The 23629-nt window shown below is 52.1% G+C and overlaps 1 protein-coding gene and 1 long non-coding RNA gene across 4 annotated transcripts; one reads left to right on the top strand and one right to left on the bottom strand.

Moving 5' to 3' along the window:
- The first annotated feature begins 3425 nt into the window (after positions 1–3425).
- On the top strand, positions 3426–23129 carry GLIPR2 (GLI pathogenesis related 2). Of its 3 annotated transcripts, none has more exons than XM_037144511.2 (5): positions 3434–3542; positions 11535–11643; positions 11938–12041; positions 13852–13929; positions 21331–23129. In XM_037144511.2, the coding sequence occupies exons 1-5, from the start codon at positions 3530–3532 to the stop codon at positions 21489–21491; spliced, it is 465 nt and encodes a 154-aa protein (XP_037000406.1). In that variant the 5' UTR covers positions 3434–3529; the 3' UTR covers positions 21492–23129. The 3 variants fall into 3 exon arrangements, with proteins under 3 accessions (XP_037000409.2, XP_037000406.1, XP_037000407.1); XM_037144512.2 differs by lacking the exon at positions 3434–3542 and adding an exon at positions 8957–9047; XM_037144514.2 differs by lacking the exons at positions 11938–12041; positions 13852–13929 and having other exon boundaries at positions 3426–3542.
- LOC119048755 (uncharacterized) lies at positions 5885–8888 on the bottom strand. Its single transcript, XR_005082387.2, has 3 exons — positions 8824–8888; positions 7224–7461; positions 5885–6357 (listed from the first exon to the last, which is right to left on the bottom strand). It is a non-coding gene; the product is annotated as an uncharacterized LOC119048755 (long non-coding RNA).
- Positions 23130–23629: the final 500 nt, after the last annotated feature.

The following is a 23629-nucleotide window of genomic DNA, read 5'->3' as shown; positions in this document are numbered from 1 at the left end:
GAAGGTCTTGTACCCAAGAACGGACGTTGAAGGGGCCCAGACATTCCTCTGTTCTCTTTCTGAAGCTTGTGTGAAGGCACATGACCCAGACTCAGCCCAACAGATGTTCTTGTGTGAGCACCTGAATCTGGAGTTGACCCGAGGTGTACAGGGGATTGAGAAAGATTCTAGAAGGCTTGAATACTTACCCCCAAGAGATTAAAATAGATGTGGCCAAGTTTCCTTCAAAGCGCAAGTTTAAATTTCCTACTCAGCAGAATTTTGCCTTGAGCTATTCAGAGAACAAAGGTACTCTTTTAAATATATAAATTGTGACCAAGAAATACACAGACAAAAATATGTGACATTTAAAGAGTGCTTTTTAAGTACCATCTCAATTTCATCTAAAAATCTTTCCTTAAAAATCCTCTAAGATAGGTATTACTGTCTTCATCTCAAATGCCTTCAGAATCAGTTGGTTGGCAGCAGAGCCAGAACTTGGACTTGGACCACGTAACTTCAGGTCCACACCCCACACCCTTAAATGAGTATTCTAATTGTCCTTTTGTCTCTGGTTATCTGCTTCGATGTTACCTTCGTGTATACTGTTGATTCATGAACACATGGCAACAGCATTGTAACTCATGCCTGAACAGAGCTTATCTGACACACACGTCCTCCATGAGGCACACCACAGGCTTCCTGCCCGTAGGAACACTACCCAGCACCTCGACACGTCAGTTGGGGGCCGTTTTAAATAGAAAGAACCAGAGAGAAATGAAGGATACTCTCACTGAAATAAAGGATAATTTACAGGAAATCAACAGTAGAGTGGATGAAGCCAAGAATCAAGTCAGCAATTTGGAATTTAAAGAAGCAAAAAACACCCGATTGGAAGGAGCAAAAAGAATACTTAATTCAAAAAAAAAAATCAGGGCAGTGTAAAGAACCTCTGGGACAACTTCAAGTACCAACGTTCACATCGTAGGAGTGCCGGACAAGAAGGGAGAGAGCAAGAAAGTGAAAGTCTATTTGAAAAAATAATGACAGAAAACTTCTCTACCTTGTTGAAGGACAAGTCCAGGAAGTACAGTCACAAACAAGATGAACCCAATAAGGTGCACACCAAGACACATCATAATTAAAATGTCAGAAGTTAAAGATAAAGAGCAAATCTTAAAAGCAGCAAGAGAAAAGCAGTTAGTTACTTACAAGGGAGTTCCCATAAAACTGTCAGCTGATTTCTCAAAGAAACTCTAAAGGCCAAAAGGGAGTGGCAAAAAAAATTCAAAGTGATGAAAGGATCTACAGCCAAGACTACTCTACCCAGCAAAGCTATCATGTAAAAAACAAAAAAAGACAGATAAAGAGCTTCCCAGACAATAAAAGCTAAAGGGGTTCATCACCAAACCAGTATTATATGAAATGTTAAAGGGTTTTCTTTAAGAAGAATAAGAAGGAAAAGAAGATAAAAAATATGAACAACAAAATGGCAATAAATGCATATCTATCAACAATTGAGCCTAAAAAACAGAATAAACAAACAAGCGAACAGAAATAGAGCCATAGATACAGAGAAGGTTTTGACAGCTGCCAGATGGGAAGGGGTTAAGGGAGTAGGTGAAAAAATGAAAGGATTGAGAGATTCAAATTGAGTGTTACAAAATAGTCACAGGGATGTAACATACAGCACTGGGAATCTAGCTAATAATGATCTGATAACCACACTACGTGTGGTGTCAGGCAGGTACAAGCTTGGTCAGGATGACCACTTGCTAAGTTATGTAAAGTGTAACTGCCGGGGTATACACCTGAAACTAACATAATGATGTATGTCAACTGTAACTGAAAATTTTTAAATGATTTAAAAAGAGAATTACAACGCTGACTTCATACCACAGCCATAATCACAATGAATGTAGAAACTAAATGTAAAAGAACTATAAAACTTCTAGAAGAAAACACAGAAACTTTTCATGATCTCAGAGCAGGTTAAGGAGTTCTGAAATAGCACATAAAACCAAAAAGAAAAGATAAGAGTCCAACACTCTGTGGCTGACCTTTGTTGCCATTTCTCTGGTCTCTGCCTCTGCACCAGCTGGGACCAGCTGGGCAAGGACTCCCCCTCCAAACAGCCCGGGGCCCCTGGTGAGGGGCAACTCGGGCCCTGCCCAACTCTGTTCAGCACACTGTCCCTTCCATGTGCTGCTGCTCAGGTCAGCTCTGCGGTTCACAGGCTCCAAAGATGCCACTGAGTTCAGATTTTGATCCCTACCCCGCTGAGGCCCCCTTGCCTCAGCTTCACCTCCGTGCAAGGAGAAGTGAGGGAAACCCGGTGGTTCCCTGAGGGGTTCCCCTCTGTGCCCCTGTGGCTGCCCGGCACTTAGTCTCCACTCCACAGCCTTGAAGTTTTGGTTAAGATAGGAACAGCATTCCAGAGATTCTAGAGGGAATATGGACTTCTTCCTACTGGCTTCATTTGGTCATTCCAATAGGGATTTGTTGGCAAAATGGGAAAGGACATTGAATATAAAGGGTTAGATTCCCGCCTGGCACCGGTAGTCCCTGCTGATTTGGGATGGGCCACAGTTTCCGACACTCGGACACCGAAAGTACTAACACCCGGTAAGTGTATATGCCTGACAGTGTGAGGGAGTAAACAGGGTAGCGCCCAGCCTTACTGCTGGGCTATAATCAGCCAGTCATTGCACTTTAGTGCACATTTATTGAAAGGCTTCTTTAAGTAGAATTGACTGAGCCCCTTCCCCAGGAAGGAGTTACTCTGGGCAGTGAGTGACACAGGTAACCCAGGCCGTGCCTTCATACCAGTGTCCTTCTCATACAGGGGTTGGACCGTGACTGAGACCAAGTCTCCCCAGTGCCAGGTGTGTACAGACCACTGTCCTCAAGGTCAGGAAAGGTCAGGGCCTCTGGAAGTTAAAGGGACACAAAAACTCTGAGGAATGGGAAGGACCTGAACAGGCAGAGAGGAGCCAGCGTTCTAACTCCAACCCAGACTCGCACCAGAGGGTGTGTCTTGGGGAGAGAGGATGGACTTGCCCTTTGGAGTCCATTGTCACTGGACTGGGGAAGGGGACACACTCGGGAGGAGGGGGAGATCTCCTGTCCCAGACTGGAACTGTCCTCACGCCATGACAGCGAACACTGCGGCCCTTGCAGCAAGGAACCTGCTGGGGGGTGCGGGATTCCGGGGCCCCAAGAAGGCACTGCTCCGGGCTGAGATCCAGGAGGCCCCGGGCTCCAGGTCTGCACCCGGGGAGAGCCCCGGGCAGTCGTTAGGGTCCCTCCGCGGGTCAAGTTCCCCGAGCGGTGTTCCGCGGAACGCCGGGTGTGCAGCGCCTCCTCCGGGCAGCCGGTGGGGTGGCCCCAGGCGCTTCGGCCAGCAGCTGCTGCTGCCTTATAAGGCGGGGGCCGGGCTGCGCCGGGGAGGGGCGGCGGCCGCTCGACCTCCCCCTAGGCTGTCCTAGCGGTTCGCGGCAGGCCGAGAAGCGCAGAGGCAGCGGGAGCCCGGGAGCTTACGGAGCCGGCCATGGGCAAGTCAGGTGAGCCCGCTGCGCCCACCGGGCCAGGGTGCGGGGACGGCTGAGGAGCTGCGAGATCCGGGATGCTCGCCGTCACCCTCCCACGCGGCGGGGCTGGATGTCCCCAGAGCTGGGGGGCCGCCTCCACGGGGATGCGGCTCTGCAGGACCCGAGGCGTGCGATGGAGCTGCGCGCGGGACGAAGCGCCCGGAGGCGCGGGGCGGACAGTTTCCGGAGCAGCCAGGAAGCCGGGGTGGCCCTGGGCCCGCGGGAGAGAGCGAGGGAAGGCGAGACCGAGGGAGGGTCCCCTGTCTGCGAGCCAGAGATTGCGTCTGGGAGGGCTTCCAGGCGCTGAAGGGATTAGCGCTCAGCGTCTGGCCAAGGCGTGGCTTTTGCTTTGTTTCAGAATAGTTAGGAGTTGGAAAAAGCCACCAAACTGTGATAGCATCTTTCAATGCAAAGCAGCGGGCTCCTACCAGCCCTCTTGAGGACAGGTCGAGCATCCGTGTGTCTTTGTCCCTCCTCCCCTAAGCGCCCCCTCCGTTCCAGGTCGCCTGCCAGACTCCGCTTCCCCTTCTTCTCCCACCTGTTGGCGCCCCATCTTCACTATTGTGGCTCTCCCCCGTGAACTTTCTAAAATGTAGATCTTACTCTGTCACTCTCCAACACCTTCCATTCCATTGTCCTCAGGGGAGAGAGTGGCATTCTTCAGCCCAGACTTGGGGTCCCCTGGGAGCTGGTCATTGCCCCTCGCCTCCACTCAGCTATCCTGAGGCTGGCACATGGTCCCTTCCCCTGGGTTCTCTTTCCCAGCACCAACTAGCACCACTTTGTCTCTGCCACCTCTCTGAGGTCAAAAGTCCTCCCCATTCTTGTAGGCTCAGCCTCTGGGCTGGGAGGCCACCCCTGACTTCCCTAACCCCCTAAAGGATGGCGGGTCTCTTCTTGGTGACAGCCCTCCCAGCAGTCAGCTTGGGACAGTACCCAGCCACAGGTCTGTTTCCCTGCAGACACAGACTCCTGGTGACCAGGGTGGGGGTGGGGTGGGGTTCAGTCTCAGCATAGTTCTTGCCTCACAGGAGGATCTAAGTGAACAGCTGTTGAAGAGAGTTCAGAAGCCCTGCTTTGTGGGGCGCTGTGGCTGTCCGCCTCAGAGGAGTGAAGCTGGGTCTTGAATCTCTCCTCAAGGTCCAGAGCCATGAGGTCCCCACGCTGAGAGTAAGTGGCCTTCCCTGGGGTTGGTCTTAACCCACCTCACCTGCAGTGACAGGTCTGGCTTGAAGCCCTGGCTGTGTTAATCACTTGCTGTGTGACCTTGACCCATCTGTGTGATGAGGTGGCCCTTATGATCCCCAGGGTTCTTCCCTACTCCCTTCACAGTGGGGAAAGGTGACATAAGGAGTTGTCACCAAAATCCGTGATGGTGGGTGGCAATGGGGCGAGGGCATGGCGGAGGTGAGGGGGCACCTGGAGAAATCAGCTCCTTTCTGTGTACGTTAAAAATCTACAAATTCTCTAAAGCCACATTTTAACCAGTTGCTCCCAGCTTCTCTGCTAAGACACAGTTTTCCCAAACTGCTAATATTCATCTGTGTGCCCATTCTTCTATCCGTCTATCCATCTGTCCATCTCAAGCTCCCGTCTTCCTTCTCTCCCTCCCTTCCTTCCGTCCATCCCACCACCTGTCAGCTGTAGGCCACACGTGCGCTCAGCGCTGTGGAGGGCGTGACCCTCAGCCTCGGGAGTGTTCACTTGGATTGTGACCTGGATCATAAAGCTGATCTGGGTGGTGCTCACGTGGCCTCAATAAGAGGTTGGAAGTGACTCAAGGCACAATAGAGGTGCAGGTGAAGAACAAGGAGAGCTCAGGGTACAGACATCTCCTCCGCAAAGGGGCCTATTGGAGGTTCTTGGAGGAGATGGTCAAACCCCAGAGGGCCTCGAGAAGTTGGACTTTACCCCCGAGACCTGGGGTGCCGTTATGTACTAAAGGTGCTAATCTGAAAGTGGTGTTACTAGAGCGGAGTCAGGGTGGCTCAGGTGGGGAGAGGGGAGAGGTGGAGGGTCAGAAAGAGACGCCGCAATAATTCAGGCAACAGATGACAGGCATCTGTGGGACTGGAGAGGAGGAGAGGGTGGATTTCGGAGATGGTGCGGTCAAGCAGACTTTGGTGACTAACTTGTGAATGAGAGAAAAGTGCCAGAGGTATGTCTGGGAACAAGATGACAGTGACACCTGCTAGGACTGAAGATGCAGGATTGAGCAGGTTTCGGGGGGAGGGGGACAGTGTGCCATGTCCCCCCCCACACGTATTCACACAATCAGGGACCTTCCAAAACACTGGCCCAGGCCACTCTCCCTCATAGCCACATGCATTTTATTTGTCTCGCCCAAAGTCTATAAGCCCCCAGAACAGTGGCTTCTGTAAAGGTGTCCAAGAGAAAGTGACATTTCTGGGTAACACAGGTCCAGTGCGCTTTCAGCACAGGCCCGACCCTGGAGCCCCAGGCCACCAGCCTGGGGTCTGCACTGCAGGGCCCGTGGCGCTCAGGGACGTGCAGCCACACGGGGGCTTTATGCGGCTCCTTTACGACCCGCTGTGAGGAGCCAGTCCCCACCTCTTCTGGGCCTGCTTCCTCACCACTGCATTGGAGCCAGTCTCTTTTTAATCTTAAATGATAGATACGCCCCAGGGCTGCTTGGGGTACTGGCATTGCTGAAGAACTGTCACGAAACTGACGGCTTTAATTCCAGGATACGCTCGGCCCAGTGTTCGGAGACTTCCAGGTCCATCTCCCAGCCCTGCTCTCCCTGCTGGGCTTCAGTTTGCAGCAACTGTGTTGGGGGCAGAGAGGGACAGTGATCTCGGCCTCAGCGAAAACCTCTAGTCCCTAATAATAGTGATTAGCAATGATTAAGCTCTTAGTGCAGGCTCGGAGCTCCTTATTTTCAATCGTATAGATTTATAAAGGTTGGGTACCAGGCCCAAGCTCATACCTTGACCAGTAAGTGGACAAACTGGGATTTGAACCCAGCTCTCTGAGCCCGAGCTGTGGGCTTTCTCCCCTACCACACTGATCACTTGCCACAGGCTCCCTGCCTGCTTCTCAGCCTGGAACGGGCTCAGAGGGGACTTCTACACACCCTCTAGTTATCTGTCTCTAACAGGCCTCACGTCCCCTCCACCCACACGTGCCATCAGAGCAGAAGGGCAGTTAGGGGCCAACTAGCCCCAGAACTTTATATGGAGTGGGGCCCAGACACCTCTGCAGGGCGGGGCTGTAGGGCCACATCAGTTCTAACAGTTCCATTTTTACCTGTTGATTTTATTAGAAAAAAAAGTTCAAAGAAAGGTTTACCTTGCTTTGAACATATTTCAAAACCCACAGATGTCATCCCTCCTTCTCGCGAGGATGGGCAACAGGAGCCCAGAGGGGTGGGGACTGGCCCAGGGCTCAAGGAAGGCTGAGTGGCCATGGGCAGGGCTGGAGAACCGGCTGCCCCAGCTCCGTCAGACCCTCGGTGACTTACCTGTGCAAAGGCTCAGCCTGGAGCTGGTGCTCCAGAACAACTGAGCAACTGAATGACCCCTCATTGACCATCTTCTTGCTCAGGGAGAGGAAAGTATATGTAAAGTGGGAAGTATGCAAGATTTGGGGCAGAGGAGGCTGTTCTTAGATCCAGCCCGAATGCATACTCACCTTGTGAAATCCTGCAGTTCACATGTCCGTCCTCCCAAAGACCGCAGCTTCCTCATCCGCAGTGAGAAGACTCGGGTCCTAGGGCCGTCCTGGCGCTGGTGAGGGCCTCATTCATTTGCTGACTCATTCGCTCACTCATTCACTCAGCAAATATCTGAGCTCAGAGGTTCAGAAAGAAGTTGTCGAAGACCGATTGAAATACTGGCAGCCCAGCTCCCATGAAAGTCGGGGATGGGATCTGCAGGGGCAATGACATAGGTTAATTCATGTGATGCTCACAACCACCCTGTGAGGTAGATATTCTTATCCCCATTTTTCTGTGTGAGGGAAACGAGGCATAGAATGATTACGCCACTTGCCCAGAATCAACAGCCAGTCAAAGGCAAAGCTGGTATTTGCCTCTTGAGTTTCCTGGAGCCCAGGCTGGAAGAAGAGAAGCTACTCTTTCTCCACTCCCCACCCCTAGCTTTTTATTCGTTCTTCCTGATAGACCAGTTTTACCCTAAAGGTGGGACCTGGTCACTTTCCAATGTGAAACAACAGCGTTCAGCTGAGTAAACTTGAAGATGTAATTGGCTTTGGTCAGCAATTCATGGGATTTATTGCTTCTAGCAACTAGAAGGGCGCTTGTATGGGTTGTACAAAATGGAAGGTTTTCACAGGCAGAAAGAGGGTGAGATTAAGAAGTTAAGAGAGTGGATCGTTTTAGGCAGGGTCACCTTCCTTTAGGGGAGCAGCAGGTCTGATCAGGCAGCCTGCCTCACGGGTGATCAGGAAATTCCAGACGCGTTGGTTTAAAATTCCACTCCTGGTAGAGGCTGAAATCGCAACTGGGTAAGTTATTGAGTTTTGGTTTGGTGAGGTGGCTTAGCAAAGGTGACTCCATTTTGGCCTGTCCTTTCTTTTTTCTCAACACCAGCCCCTTGCCAAGGGGTGGAAGCCTCCTGTCCACAATTCCTGTCCTGGCTTCTGGCAGTCGTGGCCTCTTTGGTGGAGAGAGTGGGGAGAAATGCGGCGGGCTGGGCTCTTGGGGGCGGCCTCCGAAGAGGACAGATGCCGTGGAGGAGCCTGCCCCAGCCGACAGCCAGGCGGGGGGAGGGGCACAGACCTCCTTGGGGTCTTCATTTGGCATTAAGAGGCCCAGGCTCCAGGGGACCTTCAAGAGCCCCAGTTCAGCCCCTGCTAGGATGTCTGTGCCCCCCACTCGGCGGAAGCCCTGTCGCCTTCCCTCCGCCCCGTCCGCCAGGGGAGCCGCGCCCGCCAGCTCCTTCCGCCTTTCAGCTGCTTTGACCTTGAGCCCCAAACCTGTCCGCTTGAGCTTCTGCTCCTGCAGCCCCTAATTTTCCCTGGGGCCCCACAGGCAGGTCTGAAACCTAATTTTTTCTCCTCTCCTTCGTCTTCTCTCTCTTCAGGTTTGAAGGCAGCCCCAACCTCACTGGGCCTGACCCACCTACTGGGTGTGTCTGGTCAACCCCTCTGCCGCTTTTCTGTGACTCCCTCTGCCTGGCAGTCCTTGGGGGTTGCAAGGCGTTAATTAAGGACAGAGTTTCCTTCCTCATGGGCCTGCTCTAGACCCGCTGGGGGAGTGTGGGCGGGTTACCTTTCCCGTTTTAAAAAATGGGTGCAGTAGTGGAAGCTCCCACAAAAGGTGCTGAGGAGGAAGTGCGGCTGTGCCCAGCAGCGACGGGCGAACGTGCAGAAGGAAGGACGGCCCTCGTTTCAGGGTCGCACCCGGGGCCTCAGCGCACCGCCTGGGAGGACACGACCCTCCCCTCCCCACCGTGGGCTGGCTGTGAGGGCCCTCCTTGCCCAATGCAGGGATGGGTAGGTTTTCTTCCACCTTTTATAGTCTGTGTTTATCTTCTTTTCTTGGGTTTTTCTACAGAAATGGGGTGTGGCTCTCGTGGGTGTGGTCACTAGTGATATCTTGCTCCCTGAGACAGAGGCCTTACTGTGAGGAGCCACCTGGACTGGCTGCCATGGGGCCAGGGGGGCACTCCTGGGGCCAGTCAGCGTGTGGCGGGCAGGCTTCTATGCCTCCCAGCAGGGGTGGGGAGAGAGAGCTAAATTACCAAGAAGTTCTGACTCCTTCCTGGGAGCCCTGGCACCGATCTTTTTTGAGCACAAGGACTTTCACTTTTGTTTCTCTTCCCTTCCCAGAATCTAGGGAACTGGGAGTGCAGTGACCTAGTTTTTAGCAGCCCTGTGTGTCCCTCTCTGCCAAGGAGACTGCAGGGCCTACCGCACCAGGAGCCTGGTGCAATGTGGCCGAACTCAGAGCTGCCTTCAAACAGCCCTCATTAGCTCCCCACCCACTCCCTTTCTCTCCACCTCCTCCCCACAGCCCGGGGATGAGTTGTACACAACGGAAGGTTCCCATCCCATTCCACCCTGATCCCATCCACCCTGGCCCTTTCTGTGCCCTTTGCCTCCACACCACCTCCTCCAGGGAGCCTTCCCCACTACCTCTGTGGTCACCGCTGCGCATGCCACTCAGCCCCATGCACGTCCAGTGGTGTCCCACCAGCCCTGCCCGGGGCCTGGAGCTGGAGGGGACATTGGAACAGTCCTCCCCATCTCCACCTTATCCATCCAAGCCTCCCGTATCCTGGCTGTAGGCACGGCCTCCTGCTCCTCACATCCTTGTCCTGTCCCACGTTCCTGTGACTAGACCTCACTGGACTGTCCTGCTGGGCCCCAAAGTCCTCCATGTCAGTACCACTCCCTTTTCAACTTGAAAACCCCTGGGACAGCTCCAGCACCATGACCTGCAGTTATCTTCATCACCACTGGGCCTGCGTCTAGTCCAAAGCTCCTGAGGGCAAGTTCTGGTCTTTTTCCCTTTGTGTCCCCTCTGAGGCCCAGGAGACCTGGGCGATCTGGCTGAGGGAGGGCGAGAGGATTTCCTGCTGGCTCATCTGCTCAGCCTCCCGGGTGAAAATACAGCAGGGGAGATCAGGTGGTGAATGTGACCTGGGGCAGTAGAAAGAATGAACGGTGCATCTATCATTCTCCGGTTTACCCCCTTCCGGCCCACGGGCTGGGACTAGCTCAGCGTAAGGGTCCTGACTCTGAGCCCTCACTCCTAACTCACCCAATCACCCCCATTTCCACAGAGGGGAGCTCCCAGATCCCTAAGGCTGTCACTCAGAGTCTTCACCGTCTGAGCCTGGCTAGCTGCCGCCAGATATCTTTGGGGCCTCAAATCTGGGGTCACCTCTCCTGATCCCCCAGACCATGCTAGGCTGCTGTTCAAGTTCCTCTCGCACCTGCACTCATCTGCACCTTGGCCCCATCGCCCTGTTCGCTAGTGTCTCTTTAGAGGCGGTCTCCCTTCTGTGTGTGAGGGCTGGAGGGCAGGATGTGGCTGATTCGTCTGTGGGCATCCAGCACACAAGACGGGCCTGGCACAGAGGAGGTGCTCAGAGAACAAACGGGTGGATGTATTGGAGGTGGATGACGCTGCGGGGCAGGCGACAAATCAGTGGATAGATGGATGGATGGTAGAGAGATGGATGGAGGATGTTGGACGGATCCAAACTGACATGGCTTCTGGCCACTATTGACCTTGCCTGACTTTGGCTTCCCCCACTTATTCTCTTCCTAACCGCAGCCCCCTTGACCTTGCCCTTTCTAAGGTCATGACCCAGTTGGGCACAGCTCCTCTCATCCCTCACTACAACTCTGGGCCCAACACCTTCGTTTCCACACTCTCTCCTCATTCCACTTTCCCACTGCTGCCCTTTCCTGGTCCTCTCTTCTTTGTTCCTCTGTCTTCTTAATTTTAGCAGCCCAGTGTGGGCAACCCCCTGCCCCCAGCAAGGCTTGTTCTCTCTGAGTGCCCACCTACGGTCCTCTGCAGTCCCACACACCATAGGTCTGGTCTGAGGTATCCAGTCTCTTCAAGCGTTTGCTTTCAGAAGTCCCATTGCTTGCATCCGCTCTGCCTGCGGGCCCGCCCTCCACTCAGCAGCCAGCAGGAACTTTCGGAAACACCGCTCTCACCAGCTCGCCGGCCTGCTTCCCGCTGCTTTGGATAAAGACCCAAATCCCCAACACGTGGCCCCTATGGCCCTGCCTGATCCACGGGGTGCAGATGTGCAGAGGTGTGGAGGGCGACCCCAGGGATGCAGACGGGACGGGCAGAGGTGCGGAGCAGGGCGTCACGGTTGTCCGTTTGGCTGGGGTGCTGAAGGGGAGCCTCTGCTCACGGCCCGAGGTCTGAGCTGAGTGCCGCTCCAAAACCTGCCGCCACACTCTTGGTGGTCTTTTCTCTGCACTGAGACGGTCTCCATTTTGAAATTGTTGCAGCTTCCAAACAGTTTAATAACGAGGTCCTGCTAGCCCACAACGAGTACCGGAAGCAGCATGGTGTCCCCCCACTGAAGCTCTGCAAGAAGCTCAACCAGGAGGCTCAGCAGTGAGTCCCCCCATACCCTAGGGCCCTTCAGGGTGACTGGAGGGACATGAAGTTGGGGGGCAGAATCAGCCAGGCTTGAATAACCACTGTGCCACTTCCCTAGGCAGGTCCCTTTGTTCCTCTGAGCCCCAGTTTGTTCCTCTGTCAAACGGGGTGTTTAGGGGGCTCCAAAGAAATGCAGGTGGGCTGCTCCTGATTTCCTCTGCAAGTGCAGGGCCATACCAGTTTAGGGCTCAGACTTTGGGGCTTCCCTGGACTATGCCCGCTCTGACCGAGAACCGTCGTCTCTGGCAGGTATTCAGAGGCCCTGGCCAGCACGAGGATCCTCAAGCACAGCCCAGAGTCCAGTCGCGGCCAGTGTGGAGAGAACCTGGCTTGGGCATCCTATGACCAGACAGGTGGGTTGCTTTCTCAGCTCCCTGCCCTCGGCCTGAGCCAGGCCAGGCACCCTCTGTGGTGTAGCTGTGTGGCAGCTACAGGCCCAGAAAGTGAAAGCAGCCCCAGGGCCCGGCCTGCTCCCAGGGGCTGAGTGCTGCTCACCACAAGGTCTCTGATGTCCAGCTCAGGGCCAGGCCTGGGCTGCTGCCAGGGACACAGAGATGATGCTGACTGCCCGGACACCCCCCTCTTTTGGAAGAGCTCCCAGCTGAAGAGCAGGGTGGGAGACACAGACTGGCTCTGTGCAGAGTCTCAGCCTGACCCTGAGGGCATCCCCAGCAATGGAAGAATTTTACTTTTATCACATTTAAAAAAATTTTTTTTTTTACAGTGCTGGTATATAAACTTTTCTCAGCAGAAAAGCACAATAGAGCTGTTGCCATGTCGGAAAAAAATCATAATAATGGGAAAGGCAACTCCTCATCTGAGGTCTCAGGCTGGAATGGCATCCCCACCGCACTGACCAGACATTCTTGGGCTTCCTGGCTCTGACAGCCCTGTCGTGGCTTTTTAGGAAAAATGTTGGAGAGCCCTACCGTCCTCTCTGAAGCGTCTGCAAACCCCAGCTGGTGAATGACTCTTCCTTCCCAGGCCTCACATTCCTAGGAGTGCCCAGGGGGGAAGTGGGGATGGGGCGGGGGAGGCCCAAGTGTCCTCTTGGGTTTCCCAGTGCCGTGGCCCCCAGGAGAAGTGTGCGCATGCTCCTGAGGAAGGCAGGCATCCACGGGCTGCAGCTGTGGACTGCATCTCTCCAGGACTCGTTTTGGGCCTGGTGGGCCCAGGGGTGGAGGGGCAGGGATGGGAAGAGCCAGTAGGAGACATGGTTCATTCCTGTGGAGCCTTGAGCAAGTCCTGATCCTCTCTGGCCCCAGTTGGGCAAATGGTCTGTAAGGTAGTGGTTCTTCACCCCGACTACACATTAGGATCTTTAAAAATACCAGTGCCTAAGTCTCTCCTCCAGAAAAACCTATACCACCAGCCTTTGGCAGGCCCCAGGCATCAGCAGTTTTTAAATGCTCCCAGGAGAGGCCAGTGGGTAGCCCCTGCTCTCTAAGACCTTGCCACTCCAAGTGTGGTCCACACACCAGCAGCAGCAGCAGCTGGGAACTTGCTAGAAATGCAGGCTCAAAGGCTCCATCCCAGACCACTGAAATCAGAATCTGCGTTGTAACAAGAACTTCAGGCGATTCGTGCATTAAAGTTGGAGACTTACTGCTCTGAGCTCTGAGGCCCCTCCTGGCTCCGGCCCTGAGACCTGCAGCTTCCAGGGAAATGCTGTGTGGGTTTTCTCCTCTCAGTGCCTGCTGGGCCAGGTGAGGACCCTCCTGCCTGCGATGGAAACCCTGGCCTGCCAGGCCAATGGCCTTTCCCTCCTGTGGATATTTCAGGAGTTAGACTTGGGGTGGGATTAAGGCAGAGCCTCTGGAAAACTTGGAGCATCATTAGAAGTCCTCGGAGTACATTGCCTTTAACCCTCTTGTGTAGAGAGGCTCGGAAAAGGGAAGGCCTTGCCTAGGATCACACAGCAAGGTAGCAGCAGGGCCGGGACACAGATGCAGGTGACCCCAGGCCAGGGCTCTTCCCGATCCCCAACAAGGCCATCTCTTCCGCCTGGGCTCGCTCGTGGGCAGGAGTCCCTGTTTCAGCCTGCCTGTGCTTCGTCAGGTGTCCGTGGCAGGACGGGTGGTTCGGGGTTGGTGGGAGAAGGTGGAAGGAATGGGATTGGGTCGGTTTTGCTGCTGAGGTTTAAACAGTGTCTTTTCTGTACAGGAAAGGAGGTGGCTGACCGATGGTACAGTGAAATTAAGAACTACAACTTCCAGCAGCCTGGCTTCAACTCTGGGACTGGTGAGTGACGGAGCCATACCAGTGGCCTGGCCTAACCCCGTGAAAATCATTTCCCTCTTGTTTTACCTCTTCCTTATTTCTATGGTTTGATTTTGCCCAAAGGTTAAAATTCTGTCTCCAACACACACACACACACACACACACACACACACCTGCATCTAAGAGATCCCAGGCTGATGTTTCCTGTTCCACCAATTCTTCAGGGGTCAGGTGACTGGAGTGTGTTTCAAGGAGGCCGTGGATTTTTTTTTTAATTGACTCAGAGGGAGGGGATGGGAAGGAGAAAGAGAGAAAGAAAAAATCATCAATGAGAGACAGGCACATCAATTGCCTGCCTCTTGCTCGCCCCTAACTGGGGACCTGGCCCACAACCCAGGCATGTGCTCTGACCGGGAATTGAACCAGCGACCCTTCAGTTCTCAGGCCGGCACTCAATCTGCTGAGCCACACCAGCCAGGGAAGGAGGCTGTGGATTTTCAAAGCTGCTCAGTGCTTCTTTCCGGAAGTGGTGCCTTGGCACTTTTAACCAGCCATCTAGTCTTGCTCCTCTGCTGTGCAGCCAGCTCACTATCACCCACAACATTCTAGTACCACCTGTGCCCGCCTTACTCTTCTGATGAAACTGCCAGTGGCTTCCTGGGGCCTTCAGGAAAAGGGCCAGGCTCCCTCTTCTCTTGGTGTTAACTCCCGCCCCCCTTCACACCCCTGCTTCCTTCCTGCCTCTCTGCCTCCTGGGTGTTCTTCCTTCACCTTTGTGCTGGGGTCTGTGGTCCGGGTGAGCTTGGAATGCAGAAAACCTGGAGCTAGTCTCAGGCCTGGCACTATTATTTGTGTGAACTTGGGTTGAGGCCCCATCCTTCCCTGTCTCAGAGGGGAGGGCAAGGTGGCAGTGTCTGCAGGACGTTCTGAGAGGTGGAGTTTAGATACAGGGAGGAGCTGACCGTGGGACCGTCCAGCCTTTCTCATAGACTTCCCTGGTGAGCGGTAAACATTTAACTGACTGCGGTGCCAGGCAACCGCTCTGAGTGAGCTCTGGGCTCCCTCTTGCCCCTCACCAGGCCTCACAGGCGCTTGTCTTTCTTAGGAACCAACTCAGATCCACCTGGGGTGGCCCAGGAGGGGTTGGAGGGGGCTGTGAGTTTCTCTGATCAGAAGGCACCAGAAAAACTGAAAAAGGGATTCTCTACCCACCTCTACCCCTCTACTCCACCCCACCTGACCCTACCCCACCCATGGGTGGAACCACTTAGGGCCTCCCCACCTCTGGAGGGTTCTTCAGAAACAGGAAGTGACATGCTCTCAGAACCAGTCACTGTTTCCGGTGGTTTTCTGCTCACCCTCTTGGACCGGGGTTCTTGCAACTACGTGGGCAGGACTAAGGGCAGAGGCAGGGCTGAGATGATGAAGGAGGCTGCCGTCAGGGCTCTGACGGAGAACTGATGGTTCTGTGACGATTAAATTCCATTGGTGAGGGAGGGAATAGTAACGACCTTCTGCCAGTGATTGAGGATGTGTGGGCAGAGCCTGGTGACCTTCTTATAAAGACCCATGTCTAGAAGACATTTGATTTTCCTCTTGCAGGCCCCCTACTGGGGACCTGGCCTGCATTTTTGAAAAAGATTTTACTTATTTATTTTTAGAGAGAGAGGGGAAGGGAGGGAGAAAGAGAGGGAGAGAAAAATCAATGTGTGGTTTCCTCTTGCACACCCCTTACTGGGGACTCGGCCTACAACCCAGGCATGTGCCTGGACTGGAAATCAAACCAGCGACCCTTTGGTTCGCAGGCTGGCATTCAATCCACTGAGCCACACCAGCCAGGGCAAGACATTTGATTTTTTAGTGTCTGGATCTGCTTTCCCATGAGCAAGCTTCACAGGCAATGGGACATGGGCTGGAGAGAGTTCTTAGCTTTGCTCCTGTGTGCAGCCACTTGACAGTTACAAAGTGCCTCCCCATTCACGGCCGCGTGAGCCCTACCATTTGGAGGTGGGGCTTCGTTCCACCAGTTTTTGCAGAGGACACTTTGCCTCTGAAAGGGAAGAGACTTCTTTATACCTTCTGTCTTCAATCTGATGCCCCTGCTCCTGCACAGGGATCTCACAAGTGTCGGAGCTAGGACTGGGACTCAGCTTTCCGTGAACACTGACTGCCTGTCTCACCCATCGCCCCGCACCTCCCACCTCCAAAGGGGAAAGCCCCAGAGCAACTAGCACTTATGCCATCCCAGGTGCTGGTGGGCAATGCCTGGGGACCCACGGAGCCTCAGGCGGAGCCTCATCCGGAGCCGGGAGCACAGATTTGGGTGGGGTTATAATCAGGGCTTGCAAAATCCTTAAAGATCTGCAGGCCCATCTCCCCACCTCGGCCTCCCCTAGAGCTGCACCACAGTTCTGGGACCCCCTGACCGCATCCATGTAGTAGGTGAGAGGGCCTCTGGTATACCCCGTAATCTCTCCATGCCCCCCGCCCTTGTCAGTGTCCTGTGATAAAGAACACAGCTCTACACTCTGTGCTGAGTGGGGCAGGATGGTTTCTTGCGATTCCTTTGTTATATTCTATTTTCATGAGTAGGTTTGATCATTTGTTTATTCTCAATTAATAATGCTTTCACCTGACATGAAATTTGTAAGCTGTACACAGTGAGAAGCCTTCCATCCATCTCTGGCCTTCGGCACTTTCCCTCCCAACTCATGATGCCGGTTTCCTGGGTATCATTCTAGGCTTGCTCTGAGCTTACACCGGCATTCATGTAAATATGTTTTTCCCTTGTTTAATGCTCAGGTTTCAGATACACGATCTGTGGTGCACTGGCTTTCTGCACATCCGGACTGGCAGAGGCTGCTCTGTGTAATGCAGCAGGAGCTTTCTCATGATTTCTGACCATTGCACCTCATTCCCTTGCACAGACGCACTGTGCCTTATTTAATGTGGTTTTCAAATATGTGTTTCAGGAAGTTTGGGTCCATAGCAGGAAAGAGGATGTGATCCATTTAGGAGAAAAAGGAAAAGAAAAAGGAAGCTGTGAGTAGGTGAGAGTTAGAAACCAGTGTTTATCTATCTGCTGGTTGCTAAGGAAGTCGTGTTCTTTAGTTCATCTATAAATATTATACCTAATTACTTCCCCAGCCAGAAGACAGATGGCTGAGTCTGTCCGTTTGGGAAAGGCTTCCATGGGCACTGCTGCCGCCGCAGCTTCTCTTGTGTCTGGAATCGTAGTCTTGGCAACCAGTGAATAAGTAGCACTCCCTTGTGGGTGACAGAGACACTGGGTGGGTCAGGGGCCAAAGCATGTGGTCTTCTGAGAGAAAAGGCTTCTATGATAAAGGACTTGAGCCTTAATGAAAAGACAGTGGATAGAAGCAGTGACACCGGGCCAAGCTGCCAAAGGCCTGGCGCCGTGACTCCAGACCACAAGGACCAGGGCGAATTAGCAAGAAGGGTTTCTCTTCTACTCTGAGGTGAGGAATCAGAGTTTGGGGGCAGCCGTTAACACAAATTTAAGGATAAGTGGAAGAGCTACGTCATTGTACTTAAAGCTTTGTTTTGTTTAAAAATCTTGCTTTGATTATATCCCATCAATATTGATTTGTTTTCTGTTTGGTTATTTGCAGAAAGAAAGTCTTTTGTGGATGTTAACAAATAAGTAAACTATACCTAAGTGGAAGAATTATAAAAGTGTTCTGACCAGTGTGGCTCAGTTGGTTGGGTGTTGTCCTGAAACCCAAAAGGTTGTGGGTTCATTTCCCAGTCCGGGCACTTGCCTGGGTTGCGGGTCTGGTCACCAGTTGGGGCAAGTACGAGAGCAACCAATCAGTGTTTCTCTCACACATTGATGTTTCTCTCCCTTTCTTTCTCCCTCCCTTCCACTCTCTCTAAAAAACAAATAAATAAAATCTTAAAAAAAAAAGAATGATAAAAAATGGAGTTCAACTGTAGGGGAAATAAAACCACTTCAGCCTGGGAACACTTATTCATTCAGTCCTCACCGTATCTGACGAACATGGGGATATCACCATTGTTTTTTCCGATGGGCTGGAAAAGTGTGCATACCAGATTTCCTTTCTCTTTGTTCCTTTCATTTTTATTTTCTTTCTTTTTTTAATTTCATGGTAAAACAAACTTCAAACTTACTGTTTTGACCGTTTTTAAGTGTAGAGTCCCACGGGACTCCGTGCGTTCACACGCTGCGCGGCCGTCACTACTGTTCGTCTCCAAATGTCCTGGTCTCATTTAGAAACTCTGAGCCTGTTAAACAGTACCTCCTGTCCCTCCCTGCCCCCACTGCAAGCCCCAGTAACTACTGTTCTGCTTTCTGCCTCCCGTTCGACTGTTCTAGGAACCTTAGATAAGTGGAATCAGGCAATGGTTGTCCTTTGCTGTCTGGCTCATGTCACTTAGAATAATGGCCTTAGGTTCATCCATGTTGCAGCCTGTTAGAACTTCAGTCCTTTTTGAGGTTGAATAATATTCCATTGTATGTGTATACAACGTTTTATCTGTTTATCCATTGATGGACGTTTAGGTTTTTTCTCCTTTTGGCTGCTGTGTGCAGTGGTGTACAAATATCTAAGTCCCTGTGTTTAATTCTTTTTGGTATGTACTTAGAAGTAGAATGCTGGGTCATATGATAATTTCATGCTTAACTTTATTGATTTTAGAGGAAGGAGAAAGGGGAGAGAGAGAGAGAGACACTGATTTGTTGTCCCGATTATTCGTGCACTCATTGGTTGATTCTTGCACGTGCCCTGACCGGGGGTCCCACTCTCAACCCTGGCCCACCGGGACACACCTAACCGACGGAGCTCCCCAGCCGGCGCCGTGTTGAACTTTTTGGGAGCTGCCCTGCTGTATTCCCCAGCAGCTACACTATTTTACATTCCCACCAGCAATGCATGAGTGTTCCAATTTCTCCGCACCCTCACCAAAATAAGTTTCTTTTTAAAAAACCAATATTCATTTTAACGGGTATAAAGCGGTTAATGTTTTTTTTCCTTAACCACCCTGTGGGAAACTCGGCTACTCTGGTCACGATTTCCCCCTTCTTCCTTCCCTCTGTCTCTTCCCCATCAGACACTTACTGAGCATCTGCTCTGTTCCAAGTCCAATGCCAAACACTGGAGGTGTGGTGGTAGGGAAGGCAGCTGTGGTGCCTGCCCCGTAGGAGGAGACATAATTTCTTCAAGGTTATTTTAGCAGGTGGATGCTCCCCAGTGACATGGGAGTAAATATCCCATTGATCTGTCACCTCAACAGTAAAATTGGAAGAGATGAGCTCCCAACTTTTACTCCCAGGAGATGAGAAGAATTTGTGGTCATAGAGCAAAGAGGGCCTTACAGCATCAGTTCTTTGAGCCCCAAACAGGAGAGGAGCAGGAAATTAAGGCGTGTTAGCTGCTGGAGAGGACCAGTGAATAAGGGGCAGATGGCCTGAGTGGGAGAATGATACTGAGAAGCGTCAGCAAGCCGCAGAGTATCTGCAGGGGCAGGCAGTAGCTTGAGAAAGTACTGGGCTGCCCTGGCTGACGTGGCTCAGTGGATTGGGCATCGGCCTGCAAAACGAGGGGTCGCCAGTTTGATTCCCAATCCGGGTATGTGCCTGGGCTGCAGGCCAGTCCCCAGTTGGGGGCGTGTGAGAGGCAGCTGATTGAAGTTTCTCTGTTTCTCTTGTTCATTGATGTTTTTCTCTCTCCCTTCCCCTCTCTCCAAAAATAAATGAATAAATAAAATATTTTAAAAAGAAAGAGGGAGAACTGGGCTATTTGACTCAGAATGGAGGGAATTAAAGGAGGCTTTACCTTGCCAAGGCCTCAAAGAGCTCAAAACACAGAAGGCCTGCGCTTCAGTGGGAGAAAAAGCTGAGTCCGAGAGAGCTCTTTCATCTGCCTTTTATTCATTCACTCATTCGTGCCATTCATTCATTCAGTGAGAGTTTACACTTTGCATGTGCATACTTCTGGGAATAAAACAATCTGGTCTCTACCGATGTGGGGCTCATAGCCTCGTGAAGGAGCCAAGCAGTAAGCAAGCAAGAATATTACTAAGGGGAAAAAAAGAATAGTTGTGATAAGACCATCTCGGGAGGGAGGTGTTCAGGGAATCAGAGTGATTGTGAAAGGGTTCTCTGAACAAGTGACTTAATTAAGGCTGGGGCCTAAGCGACAAGATGTTAGTCATCAGAAGAGTACTCCACACCAGTGGGCGCAAGAGCCCCACGGTGGGAAATAACCGGGGGTGTTCAAGGAATGGAAATGAGGCCCCTGCACCAAACCATTCGCTTTCATTCTAGGTGAGTTGGACGCAGTCAAAGGATTTTTCAGCAGGGAAGTAAACAGATAGGATTTAGTCTCACAGTGATCACTGAGGCTACTTCGGAAGCGAGTGGATTGAGGAGACAGAGGTGGAAGCTGGGGGCATCAGTTGGGGCTCTTGCAATGGCCCAAGTGAGGAAAGTTGGTGGTTGGGGACCAAAGTTTTGGCAGTGGGTGGACTGGAGATGTATTTTAGAGTTAGATTCGTGAGCATTGAATGATGCCGCTCACATGCCTCCAAAGGGGAACCCAACCCAGTTGTTGTGAGAAGTGAGGTAGGGGCACGATGCAGACCTTATTATCCCCAGGACTGCGTGCAGAAGTGCCACTAAGGAAATGGGAGGGCAGGGGGAGGGACGACTTTGGGTGGACCAAAATCCAGTGAAGTTAAATTTGAGATGCCTGTGAGTCATCCAATGGAAATGTCAAGTAAGTAGCTGTGTTTGGAACACAGAGGAGAGGTCTGGCCTGGAGAAATAAATGCAGGAGCCAGGCAAAGATGGAATTGCCTAAGGGGTGCAGCAAGAAGAGAGACCCAGAATCGGGCCAAAATGCAGGCCCTCTGGCATTTACAAGTGAGATCAAGAGGGGGAAGAGGAGGCCGTGGGGTGGGAGCAGTGCTACGAGGTGGTGTCGCTGAAACTAAAAGAGGGGAGTGCTTTGAAAAGGAGGGGAGGCAACCCTATCAAATGTTCCTGAGATGTTAAGATGAAGACAAAAAGTGACCATTGGGGAGGAACAGGGAGATCGTTGGTGATTTGCAAAGTACAGTGTGTGCAAGGGCTGGAGGCAGGTGCGAGGTAGGGTGGCTTCCTAACTGTTGGGGTCCCTGGGCTTTCTCATGATCTCTGGGAGACCATGAAATCTTTGGGCATTGAAAAGTGGTGAGAGAGTAGGGTCAGTGTGGTGACCGAGAGGACCTGACGCTGCAGAAATTCAGGCTGTTGGTATGTTTAGTGTCTCCTTCCTCTGAGTGGTGTCTGTGCCCTGAGCCTGGCACGATGGTGCAGGAGCTCATGAATCTCTTGAAACATCCTTCTCCGGGCTTTGCTAACTACCTCGTGTCCCTCTCCCCCTGCCCGTGCCCCTACAGGACACTTCACGGCCATGGTGTGGAAGAACACGAAGAAGATGGGAGTGGGGAAGGCATCTGCAAGCGATGGCTCATCCTTTGTGGTGGCCAGATACTTCCCGGCAGGGAATGTCGTCAACCAGGGCTTCTTTGAAGAAAACGTCCTGCCTCCCAAGAAGTAACTTGCCAAATGCAGTGGGCAGGTGGCAGACTTAAGAACGTGGATATGAAGTGCCTAGAACAACAAGCACGCAGCTGTGCATCTGTCTTTGTGGCTGTATGTGCTTGTGTGTGTGATGCATGTGTGTGTCTCTTGCGCACACACTTGGACATACAGTTTTGCATGAACTCATTCCTAGCAAAGGAATGAGCTGTGGAAGCCTTTACTCCGATTGTTAGACCACAATTATTTAGACTTTGGGGGGGGGGAAATCCATTTTTTTAACTTTTTGTTTTTTTTTAAGCAAACTTTTGTATCTTTCTTACTGATTTCAAATGTTGGTGATGCTGAGAAGTTCATTTCCTGTGATCTTCGTGCACTGTAATCTACTTGGGGTAGATATTTAAGAATATTAAACCTTCATTTAAATGTGACATAGAACACAGCTTCTAATGCAGGCGGATAAAGCAGCTTCCGTCAGAAACACGGTGCAGGCAGGGGTTCCCCGGAATCACTGGGACTTCTCAGTGGTAAGACATGTTGCCACTCGTGCCCCTGGAATTCTCTGATGGGATTGCCAAAAAACAAGTGAAGAAAAAAGCTTTACTTCCTCCCGTTTTTCTTTTTTTTGTATGCCACCTCATTTTATTATTTTCTTTTTCATTGAATTTAGTGGGGTGACACTGGTTAACAAAATTACACAGGTTTCGGGTGCACAGTACTGCAACACATCATGGGTACACTGTATTGGGTGTCCCCCCCAGTCAAGTCTCAGTCCATCACCATTCATCCCCCTCAAACTCTCCTCTACCTCCCCCTACGCCCCCTCCCCTTGGCAGTCACCACAGTTGTTCGCGTCCATGAGTTCTTTCTCTTTCTTTTTTTTGCTCAATCCTCCAGCACTGCCCCCGTTTTTCTACCTTTACATAGCAAAGTACTGCTACCGTCACCACCCTTGACCCCCCATCTTTTTTTCTTAACCCCCCCCTGGCATTTCATAGCTCAGTATGTACCCCTCAATTCCCAGGGAGCTGGGCCAGGCCTGAAACTCACCCCTCCCCCAAGTCTGCTAGGTGGCGCAGGGCCCATTGTGGGAGAGGGAGCCCCTCACCCTGCCTGGGCTCTTGGCCAAGCGGCCTTGGATGGATGAAGTCAGTGAGCGTCCGGGTGAGGGTGAGCTCACTCAGGGCCCCCAGAGGAAACCCTCCAGCCGCTGGCCTCCCCGTCACAGGGCGGGAGCCCAGGCTGTTCCTGGCAGCTGTGGCTGCAGCTGCGCTGCTGCTCCGGCCTGGAATGTGTGGCGGGCCCCAGTGTTCCTGGGAGATTCCCATGCGGGGGCTTAGAGTCGCTGATGTGGCTCTGCATTTTGCCTCAAACTACACAAAGTTCCCCTGAATAATGACTTCATGTGGGCCATGGGAGAGGGACCAACCCAGATGCCAAGCTGAGTATCCCTGAGACCACGGCACCCGTAGGTGGTGAGACAGCCGGGCAGGCACTAGGGAGCTGCCTGCATAAAGGCTGGAGTCTGACCAGACCCATCCTTGAAACACGTTTCCTGAAGGTCTCTGCAGCACTGTGAGCACAGTCTCATGCTGTGCCCTTCGTTTCACCCAGGCATATGGACGAAGACAATAAAATCTTTTCCTTTTGTGTAATATTTTCCTCCCCTGTGATTCATGCCTGATTCTGAATCAGCGGCTAAGGTAATCCATAACTCTGAGTTCCTGCCATTCAAGTGTCTACCTCCAACCTCTCCCCTGAGGACTGTGCTCCTCAGGCAGCTCTGCCGTGAACCCTCTGACCTACCCACACACAGCTGATTGGACTGGAGTGGACATGTGATCCAAGAGCTGCCAATCTCTGGGCTGGCCATCGGCCAGGAATTTGAGCTAAGAAACATGGGAGAATTTACCAGTAGAACTGAAAAAATAAGGATGCCATGAGTTTGAATTAGGGCACGGCAAGCCAAAGCTATATGCAAGTCAAGTTATGAGTTGAAAACATTGTATATAGAAGTGAGGAAGCCTGTAGTTAAAGGTACAAAAGAGGTAGAGATTCTGAAAGACTGCTCCTGAGTTTTCTACTTCCAGGTCTGATCTGTGTATCCCTGAAACACACACCTCATTTTCTTCAGGGTTTCCCAACAAATGGATATAT

Source organism: Artibeus jamaicensis, unplaced genomic scaffold (assembly GCF_021234435.1).
Source record: "Artibeus jamaicensis isolate MK-2021 breed Jamaican fruit bat unplaced genomic scaffold, CSHL_Jam_final scaffold_1964, whole genome shotgun sequence".
Taxonomy (NCBI): domain Eukaryota; kingdom Metazoa; phylum Chordata; class Mammalia; order Chiroptera; family Phyllostomidae; genus Artibeus; species Artibeus jamaicensis.
This window is presented reverse-complemented; position numbering and strand designations above follow the sequence as displayed.

Bases quoted from the DNA above. Each gene is read 5' to 3' on its own strand.
- GLIPR2 (XM_037144511.2), top strand. The intron at 12,042-13,851 runs GTGGGTTGCTTT...TTTTCTGTACAG, and splicing joins GGCATCCTATGACCAGACAG to GAAAGGAGGTGGCTGACCGA. The intron at 13,930-21,330 runs GTGAGTGACGGA...GTGCCCCTACAG, and splicing joins TGGCTTCAACTCTGGGACTG to GACACTTCACGGCCATGGTG.